This window comes from Notothenia coriiceps, unplaced genomic scaffold (assembly GCF_000735185.1).
Source record: "Notothenia coriiceps isolate Sejong01 unplaced genomic scaffold, NC01 NC01_scaffold00007583, whole genome shotgun sequence".
NCBI classification, from domain to species: Eukaryota; Metazoa; Chordata; class Actinopteri; order Perciformes; family Nototheniidae; genus Notothenia; species Notothenia coriiceps.
The window spans coordinates 75,385-85,973 of NW_011340284.1; the positions used below are offsets into that span (position 1 = coordinate 75,385).

At 40.3% G+C, this 10,589-nt stretch overlaps 2 protein-coding genes across 3 annotated transcripts; one reads left to right on the forward strand and one right to left on the reverse strand.

Moving 5' to 3' along the window:
* Window positions 1-595: 595 nt before the first annotated feature.
* On the reverse strand, window positions 596-3,158 carry tmem203 (transmembrane protein 203). Of its 2 annotated transcripts, none has more exons than XM_010769620.1 (2): window positions 2,987-3,158; window positions 596-2,542 (listed from the first exon to the last, which is right to left on the reverse strand). In XM_010769620.1, the coding sequence occupies exon 2, from the start codon at window positions 2,291-2,293 to the stop codon at window positions 1,877-1,879; it is 417 nt and encodes a 138-aa protein (XP_010767922.1). In that variant the 5' UTR covers window positions 2,294-2,542; window positions 2,987-3,158; the 3' UTR covers window positions 596-1,876. The 2 variants fall into 2 exon arrangements, with proteins under 2 accessions (XP_010767922.1, XP_010767923.1); XM_010769621.1 differs by having other exon boundaries at window positions 596-2,538; window positions 2,987-3,155.
* Window positions 3,159-3,344: 186 nt separating this feature from the next.
* On the forward strand, window positions 3,345-10,093 carry alad (aminolevulinate dehydratase). Its single transcript, XM_010769622.1, has 12 exons — window positions 3,345-3,436; window positions 4,125-4,250; window positions 4,419-4,469; window positions 5,368-5,464; window positions 6,030-6,165; window positions 6,266-6,349; window positions 7,138-7,226; window positions 7,793-7,848; window positions 7,939-8,026; window positions 8,109-8,195; window positions 8,839-8,968; window positions 9,588-10,093. Exons 2-12 carry the CDS (start codon window positions 4,132-4,134, stop codon window positions 9,644-9,646), a joined length of 996 nt encoding a protein of 331 aa, XP_010767924.1. The 5' UTR covers window positions 3,345-3,436; window positions 4,125-4,131; the 3' UTR covers window positions 9,647-10,093.
* The last annotated feature ends 496 nt before the right edge of the window (window positions 10,094-10,589 follow it).

A 10,589-nucleotide genomic window follows, 5' to 3' on the forward strand; every position in this document is an offset into this window, starting at 1 on the left:
AAGACATTTGTATTTAATTTGGTTTAAACCTGAAAGCACTTATTTATTTACTTTATTTGTAGTATTTATTCTTATAAATGTAATTGGCTTACAATATTTCATATGTATGTATATCACTTGCATTGGTTATGTATGCTGATATTGTTTACCTTAATATATTTTTCACATTTCCTGTCTTTAAAAAATAAAACACATGCATGTGTCTGAATATGATATTTCCTTTGGGCTGTAACGTAACAGTTTGAATCTGTATATTACATTAGCAAGACATTCCAATCCACTGATCTGAAGTATTAAACCTATCACTCCAAATAAAGCAAATAAAATGCTGATTATATTTGACAGAACCAAGATAGAAGTATGGCATATGCAGTGATGTATTTTCTTGAAGTAATTACGACAAAACACGAAGAGGAAATACTTATATAAAAGGCAAATACTACCTCTTTTTTGAAGTATGCTTTGAAAACAGTATTTGTAGCCTAAAAAGGTTAAAAATAATACAATCTAAATGGTTCTTCACATTGTTATACACGCCGCAGTGGCGCCTCCTGGTGGCCAGGTGGACCACAACATCATAATTGGAACACTTGGATAAATGTTGATGGTTTATTTACATGTATATACAGAAGACAATAAAAGGTGCAATAACAAGAACATAAATAAGATTTGGTGAATTTCCTTCAAAAATCAACATATATCTATGACACAATATTTCACATAGGGAATTACTTTTAAAATGAGGCCTTGAACACATGCAGTACATACACACGGTAGAATCGAACTCAGATCACATACATTACATATAGTACAAATAAACAGCAATATTCAGGGAAGACGTGTGCACAGAGTGGACTTCTTGTGGAAATCACATTCAGTTCTTGTACAATGAGACTGACAACAAGCTTCAGAAGTAGCTTCGTGCCTTTCAGACCATTCCCACTGATGGAAGTGACACGCTAGGCAACTCTGGGGTGGGACTCCCTATAAACAGGCCACAAAGTGAGACGCATGATAATAAACCAAATTTAGCTGGCAAGCAATTTCTTCTTGTGGGTGAAAAAGCAAAACAGCTGTCGCAAATCCTTGAGCTCTGTTACCCATCACAGGTGCCCAAAAGGGGCCCGGGGCATTACAGCCTTTCGGTTCTTAGATGTTTATTACATTTACATGTGTTGTGTGCACATGTGCATTAAAAACATATCTATGGTATACATTTTCCTTATGGCTCATTGTCTATCATTGATTGCACAATGTAAAAGGCACAGCATGTCCCAAATACACATTTACTACTATAGGACCCCTTTGTATCCGTACAAGTATCAAAAATGCAAAGCCAGATTTGACCCTGATGAAAAAAGGACTGACGTACAATATTTTACATTTTACTTCCATTCAGTCTTCAGAATCAACTAAAGGTTCCCTAAAGGAATTGTTACTTTTAAGTATGTTTACATGGCCGAAATAATTATTCATTTATTTAACCTCACCAAGTTTTAGTATGAGGCCTTGTTCGTCACTAGGATTACAGAAAAGCTATTGACCCGATGTTTTCAAAACCAAGGGACGGATCTTTTTTCTTTTCACTTATGGCAACAGCTTTTTTTTTTTTTGATTACCATGGTGCAGCTTCAACAGCTTTCACTTTTCACTTATGCTAGTAAGATGTTTTGCTCATGTTTAAGCAATTAGGAGCACAAATGTAAAAAAAACTGTATTTTGGACCTGTTTTGGGATTGTTTTTATAGGAGAAAATAAAGATAGCGATGAGCCAAAAGCAAAAAAGAGACCATTGTAATGCTTTAAATCTCTAATGGCAGAAAAAGATTGCTCTCTCTTCCCGTTTGGTTGTTGATGTGAACCACTAAACTTCTCTTCAGTTGACGCGGCACGCTCGAATCATCAGCAGCTGCAGCAGGATGAACAGCGGCGAGACGATGAGGCCGAACCACAGGTCTCTGGCCTGCTCCTGCTCCGCCAGCTTCTGACAGAGCAGCACCTCGCACACCAGCTTCAGGCTGAGCACCGTCAGCACCCAGAGGAGCCGCAGCACTGCCAGGCGCTTCTCGTTCTCCTGGTAAAGACGGATGGACACAATGGCCGTGAAGTAGGTGCTGAGGCCGTCGGCGGCAAACAGCGGGACGAACACAAGCCACCAGCTCAGCGAGGGGGTGAACATGTCAAATCGCAGAGCAACCAGCATGCTGAATACCAGCAGAGCTAGCAGGTGGAGGAAGAGTTCAAAGGTGGCAAAGCCCAGCCACTGGACCAGTTCCCTCAGGGAGAAAAGCATGGCTGAGGACAGCAGGGTCTTCAACCAGGGACGGACTGACTGAGGACGGCCGAGTCACGCACTAGGCAGCCCTGGTTAGGGGCCAAATATTCCAGAGTTAGGGTGGAGGTCAGAAGTCACTGCTTATGCCTGGAAATGGAGAGGTGCGGCAGAGATGACCCACTTCACTCTTAGCTACATCTTCAAATCCAAAACTGAGGAGGATGATGATCTGGGAAGTGTCTGCAGAAGGTCCTCTGGAAACCCTTCCTTATGTCAAATAAAGAACACATAACATTAGAAAATCGGATAGTGTGTCACATCTGAAAGAAAGAATCAAAAACACCCCGCATTGTCTGTAACGTAGTGTAGACAGGGCCCATGTCACATCTTACTGAATTGGTAAACAGCTAGTGAAGATAGGCAGTGATTATACCTTTCTCCCTATGTCATCACATTGTCAGCTCAATTTTCAGAAGGACTAACCTCACGTAGAAACCAATTGACTATCTGAATTAGAAATTATACATTAACATTACATATTAGCGTTACAGATCGACCTACTGTTACATCGATGATACAGCCAGTAGCCGATCCTTTCACCACAATGCTAGCTAACGACAGTCAGAGATGATACATTCCATCTTATTACCAGCACAACACACATAAAGCCTTATACAACATGTGTTTCATTGTGACCACACTTTACTTTACCTTAATAATGGTCGGGAGTATTTTCCTCCATCAAGCTGAAAGCGAAATTGTTTAGTACATAAGGCTAACAAACGGCTACCATCGTAGCTTCTTCTCTTGTCTCGCCTACTGAGAAAACATCGCGAGAAGAGAAACTCGGATTGTACGGTGGCCGGAAGGGACGGATTTTGGTTTATGAGCAAATATTTGCAATATCACCGCTTATTGTACAGTGTTATGTGAGTATAACAAGTAGAACTTCCACCGGTTTTTTGGGGGGGATAATAATAGATATAAAACAAATGTAAATATATCAATTTTGGTTGGTTTCTTTATATTAGGCTCAATATATAGATACATCTCCGGTCTCTAGGTGGCAGTAGTGAGGTGATACTTCAACCGCAAACAGTCGGGTCAAAACCAAAGAAGAAACACTGTTCGTGTGAAAAACTGTGGAGAAGTCCTTCACAGGTAATTACAATGTCTTGATGTTGTATTTCTGTCGTTTTTATTTATATTTGTGTATTGTAGTATTACATATTGAATACATACGTTGCTCTGGGTTATTGCTTTAACACCCTCCGTACATTGCAATGTTATTTTCCCGACCAAGGTGACAAATGAAATGTTGTAAAAGTAACTCAACCTGTTCTGATTAAAAAGCACACGAACACACTGGCGGTGAAAATGTTAAAATAACACCCATTAAAGTTAAATGGCACAACCGTCATTACTGATATGTTTCATGCTAAAAAAAAGAAGTAAACTGCTCCGTAAGAATAATGTTTTTCATCTTAAAGTTACAGTTTGCCATGTAAATCTATCACTTTGCTCGGGAAGATATTCGTTATTGTGAATTAAAGCATTGCTGCAAAGTTAAGACAAAGCATGTACATGGAGAACAAAGTGCTAAACATTGCATTTGGGACTAAAAGCTTTCTATTTAGTATAATTTGAAAACTTGCAGCCTGCTTTGTGTGCAGTGAGGTGGGTCTAAGCTGGTGTTTAGAGAAGCAGCATCACGCATGCCTGCTCACATTTAACGGTGAATTAGTTGTGTTGAAGCAAAAGAGTGTGCGAGTGGTATTCCGACTGATGTCCAAACAGAACACGGCCTGTTCCCACGTTCTGTGTTTCACTAATAATCCCTCTGTCTCAGGGTAAACATGCAGACACCAGCAGAGTCCATCATTCACAGTGGCTATTTCCACCCAACGCTCCGATACTGGCAGAGCTGTGCTGCTGATATAAGACCTGACAACCTCATCTACCCCATCTTCGTCACGTAATTGCAATTTGTTCTCCTTATTTGACATGAAAAGGCTGAAATAAACAAGTTTACATAGTCAACAACAATGGACTTTTCACCACAAGGAGTGAAATATAATGCAACATTTTGTAATGTTACGCTTAACTGGTTTTAATCTTGGTCCTTTGTCTCTTTATCCTACAGAGACAGTGCAGATGCAGTGGAGCCCATTGGCAGCCTGCCGGGACTGGCCAGGTAAGATGCATTCATTTATAGCCATCCCATAACTGAATTAACACAACACCCATTTTTCCAAACAAATGTAACAAATGTTTCTGTTTATAAGGCTAACGGATGTGTTGTTGCCTTGCTTTAACTGTAGGAGTTACATTTAAACATAATTCAAAAGACACACAGTTAACCCTGCAGTTGTGAACAAACTCAGGGTGTTGTCTTCAGATAAAATCAGTCAGGCAGGGCGGACCCAGAGCCAAACACTGGAGCTGGACTGAGATAAGGAGACAATCCGTTAGAGCTTTTTATTCCACAAAACCGAACTGCAAACCCTCCTTTGTGTTAAGGGTCCTCCTGAATTACATCAACAGAGACGGCACACTGTTCCTGTTTGAAATGTAACATTACATGTCAATAGTTCCAGTTTCTAGTTCCTTGAATATATATATTTTCAATTTGTTGTTTTAGGCATTCCCTGTTTTGAGACAAGGTTCATATAGAGCTGGGCGATAATTCAATATCATATTTTTTTGTCTTTAATTTGAAAGTATTGAGGTAAATTATTTATTGAGATATGATACACAATTACGTTGTCTAAATTGATAATAACAAGCACAAATTAACTCCAATTTCTCAGATAATGTAATCCGAAATATTTTGATGGAATACAATTTGAAGATTGCGATTTTGTTTTAACATCATACTTTACTTTACCACTTGGTTTGAGGCAAATTTAACAACCAGTGTGGAGTTCATTTTGCATTAAAGTTCTTTTCATTTTTTAAATGTTTAATACATACAGAAGTACAAATAAAAAAAGATAAGTATTTGGATTTATTTCCTCAAAAAATATGAAATGAGCTACATTGGGATTTACGCCTAACCCTAAAATGAATATTATCTGTATTTCCATCCACAGATATGGGGTGAACAAGCTGGAGGGAATGCTGCGGCCTCTCGTGGAGAACGGCTTGAAATGTGTGCTGATATTTGGTGTCCCTGCAAACATAGAAAAGGTATGGAAGACTAAAAGATGTCCAAAAGACATGCTGAACAACTTGAATGAAATGCATGTCTTGCCTTTTTGTCAACATTCATCTTAAGGAAGTGGTTAGTAGAAATAGAGTGTTTGCCTTTAACATTGCCAAGTAAATCTATATCTAATAATGGTTTTCAAATGTGTATTACACTGGTAAATGAGAAACCCTGTACCTTGACCTGAGTGCAAAAGTAGGCCTTAATAAGGAATTAGCCAGTTATAAAAATGTTTTTATTATCATTCGCATAAAAGCTACAGTCCCAGGACCCACCAACAGTACAATATACTTGAGACCTCAAAAAAGGAAATAATAATAGTGCAATAAAGAAGTTGAGCCTTATCATCAAATATAGTTGGACCTCACTCATATTCTTGTGTTTGTATTGAAAGAAATCCCTGCACAGATGTTCCACAATCTGGAGGGAATCCCCCTTAGAGGGTGTTGCTTTTACAATAAGGATGTGAAGGGGCATCAAACCTGCTTCTTCACCTTCTCTGTAAAGAAGCAGGTCTTCTTAACACACTCTGTGGTCTTCCCTCAGGACGACAGAGGCTCAGGCGCGGATACGGACGACACGCCGGCGGTCCTGGCGGTGAAGAAGATCCGCTCTTTGTTCCCCGAGCTGCTGGTGGCGTGTGACGTCTGCTTGTGTCCTTACACATCACACGGACACTGCGGTTAGATTATCTCTATTTCATTTGACTTCAAGAGCAGAGAGAAATAACGGCATGTATTTACATTTTCTTACTATGTTTATTTTCTGTTATTTTCCTGCAGGTATCCTGAACGATGACGGTACTCTGAACAATGACGCCAGCGCTCTGCGTCTGGGAGAAGTGTCGCTGGCGTACGCTCAAGCTGGTAAACATGTTTCCACACGTTTTTATTTATTGATCAAGACTTTACTTTATCATCGCCTATGATCATTCACAACTATTTTTAGAGGTGGTCTACAACTTAGGGATTTTGGCTTTTCAAACATTCTTTATGTAATTATGGGGATTTTAATGAAAGGAAAACATGTTTAATTATGTTCACCTTTGAAGGAGCCAGGACTACCATCATGTTTGGATTCTGGGATTTATTGGGGGTAAGCATTAAAGGAGGGGTAAGTCATTTTGAAGAAACCAGCTCGAGTGCGCTAGAATTTGAAAATACACAGCCGGAGAAAATCTGCCACTTCCTTACAGAGCCCCTCCTCCAACACACACGAACGCGCACATGACCCAATGAGGGCACGAGATACGTTTGTGCACAGATGGAAGGCGACAGGCAGGTAGGCCATCCAGTTACTTTAGAGCGGGCGGCTCAGATGATTGGTCGTTCTTTTTAACTTTTTACAGCGCTACGGCTTCCACAGATGATATTTTTTTATGGATTTTTTGTCAAAGCACTTCAGATATTCATTGCTATCGGGATGTTAAGAGCATTCCATGGAATATAACAAAAAGTGTATCTCGAGCCGGTTTCTCAAACTTACCTACCCCACCTTTAAGTAGAGTTTACTTTCCAATAGTTTTTTTGTTTAAATAAGGGACAAACGCTTGATACCGGTTTTGTTTTTTTAGACTAAATATTTTAAATTTGACGAATTCAACTCTGTGTCAGTTTGGTGTCTTCCCTAATCATGTTGTCATGTTGCTCTGCAGGCTGTCACATCATTGCTCCCTCTGATATGATGGATGGAAGAGTCAGAGCCATTAAACAAGCCCTGATATCCAACGGGCTGGGAAACAAGGTAAATTACTTTGAATCCCTGGAGAAGAAAGAAACACGGACAAACTAGGAAATCAAGAAGCCCTCACAAAAAGTAATCAAGGTCTTACAAGTTCTTACTAATTAATGATTCTTCTAAAACAGCTGGAAATGTACTCACCCAGGAGTAAACTGTGAGTTTGTTGGGGACTGACTTTAGTGGCTGATTAATACACATTACATCACATGTCACTTGTTAGACGCTTTTATCCAAAGCGACTTACATACTCAATACTGTGGGCAATCTGGAGCAACTTGGGGTGAAGTGTCTTGCCCAGGGACACAGCGACATGCTGACTGCAGTGGGGTTTGAACCTGTGACCCCTTGATCCCAAAACCAAGGCTCTATCCACTGCGCCACATGCCCCCATACACATCTTGTACAACTGTGTGTGTGGGATTGAGTCCAAATAAATTGCAATGTGTGTTCATTACAGTACATACCAAGTACAACAGTGTAGCTCACTGATGTTTCTAGCAACAATGGAGCTTTACGGCACAGAAAGAAGAAATATCGGGCTCTAATATTCACATTTTTCTCTTCTCCAGGTTTCAGTGCTGAGCTACAGTGCAAAGTTTGCCTCCTGTTATTATGGTCCCTTCAGGTGAGGAAGCGCTAGATCAGGCGTAAACACATCATTGAAATATCACCATAAAGAGAGATAAACGTCAGCTCTCCACTGTGTTGCTTACAGAGACGCTGCTCAGTCCAAACCTGCCTTTGGAGACAGACGCTGCTACCAGCTGCCTCCTGGAGCCAGAGGCCTCGCACTCAGAGCTGTGGTCAGTTTGTTTGTGTGAGCTTTGAAGATTCAGGGTTACAGATGCAGCTGCAGGAGATCTCACTGTTGTTATATTTCTACAGGAGCGAGACGTGAAAGAAGGAGCTGATATGCTGATGGTGAAGCCGGGGCTGCCTTATCTGGACATCGTGAGAGAAGTCAAGGACAAGGTCTGTAACTACATCCAATCAGAATCAGAATACTTGTCCAACATGATAAAAATAAGGTCAATAGAGAAAGAATCCTGCATTTGTGCAATTCAGAAAACCTGCTCTGTTGCTCAAAACACAAATGAGATTCTTCCTTTAAAAGATGTTTGTTGGGGAAATATTTTCCAAGGTCCATAACTTTGACCCAGTTGATCAGTTCAAACTGTCCTGACTGAGCACACGCACCTGTAACCTTGGCTGCTGTGCTCTCAGTGTTTTGTCTCCCTGTTCCTGCCTGTTGGCGTCAGCTGATAGAGGTGTTATGCTTCTATCTTGTTATGCAGCATGTTGATTATTCTCTCTGAAGTAGCTAAATACATGGGTCTGGGGTAGAGTTCTTCAGATTTAACGTGGCAACTCTCCCGTGAAGTCAGACCGTGACTGCTGTGACTTGTGATGTGAATTCTCCGGCCGAAGCTCCTAAATAAACCATCAGTGTTTGACATCAAAGCTCCTGCTCTTCCCGTGTCTCCTTCATGAGTCGGTGACTCCCACTGCATTGCTACACAGAAGTTTCCCCCAACAATGTTGAAGTGTCATTGTGCCTTGTTGAGGAAGTGTCCTCCTTGTAAGGACTCTTTGTTTGTCCCTCATTGTCTCTCAGTTCCCCAATCACCCGCTGGCGGTGTACAACGTATCAGGGGAGTTTGCCATGATGTGGCACGGAGCGCAGGCCGGAGCCTTCGACCTGCGGGCCGCCGTGATGGAGGCCATGACTGCTTTCCGCAGGGCAGGTAAGAAGGAGGAGGTGGGAGTCAAACGTCCCTGGGTTCCTGAAGTAAATTGATACCTATGTACATTAAAGCTGCAATGCGGAACTTTAACGTATAAATGAATGTTGTTACATCCTTGCCAAATGTTAACATAATGCCTGCCGTGGAAAACTTTCCATATCTCGCAGTCAACTGGACTTGTGGTTATAAGTGATGCATTTTACATGAATAAGCCAGAGATAAAGGAGACAGGAAGAAAAGAGAGACCACAACGATAGAGTAGGAACTAGGAGTATGACGAAAACTATGGTAGATAACCCTGAAAAAACTCCAAGAAAAGTTTCTGGAGTGGACGCTCCTGATTAAAAGAGATTAAAGTCAACAGAAAGAGACTGTCGGCTGGCACAAACATGAATATTGGCAGATGAAGGGGGAGATAACATTCAAGCTCTATCATTATGCCCCATTTACAGTGTTTGTGTAATTCCTCTCTCTGCCAGAAGGGGGAGAAACAGTTCCACACTGCAGGTTTAAAAATGCATTTGTGTTCCTTATTATGGATATACTGAAGGTTATTGTAAGTCACTTTTAAATGTAATCTGGCTATATGCTAATAATGTCTCCATGCTCTGTGATGCAGGTGCTGACATCATCATCACCTATTTCACACCTCAGCTGCTCAGCTGGCTGAAGGAGTGAAGAACGAAGATCTGAGAGCAAATACTGGATGGACCTAGAGACCGACCAACACACAGACTCCTTTTTAAAAATATCAAAATGAAAACTCAATCAAGCACAAAACTAAGCAAAATCAAATGGATGAGAACATGTTATGCCTTTTTGTCTTTTCTGTTTAGCTTTGATATTTAAATATCAGTATGCACATGTTCACCTGTATGACTTGTGTCTTTCATATGTCTGTTAAAGCTTTTAAAGGGCTGAACACTGAGAATGTGAAAGCTGTGTTTCCTAGCAGGACCTGTCTCCTGTGTGTGCGTGTGATCAGCATTCAATCGAGTAAGTCATTTCTTAACTAATGTGATTATGGAGGTACGTGTATGACTCGTGAGCAATAATCTGATATGCTCCTGCTGCCTCAGTTCAAGCACTCCGCTAACGAGGGAATAAAATCATTCAGAGCTACAAGTGAGTGTGGGTTTTTATTCGTTCACGTTTAGGCATGCTGGGTAATGCATCACCTCTTTACTCTTTGTTACGACTTAAGCCACGCTTTATTAAGACCTTTCTGCACTTCCTGTCACATGGTTTTTCTTAAGCAAACATTTATATCGTTGCTGCTATATAGGCTGATTCTACTTAATGAAACAATGTAAAACACATTTAATTTAGATTAACTGTTTTATTGTCCTTATATGATCCGAAAAAATGAACGCTTGGGTTTTAGACATACGTGTTTAATACTAAGGATATATTAATTATACCTAATATAAATTAAGAAATGCTATTATGTTATAATTTCTTGTATCCGAATACACTTTTTAGACCTTACATTTTTTTCCCCCATGTTATTCAAATGGGCTTTGCCAGATATTTACTTATTTATATTACAATAAACACATATATTCTGTATATTAAGGCACATAGATAGTTCTCACTGAAAACATATAACCAAAAGCACATG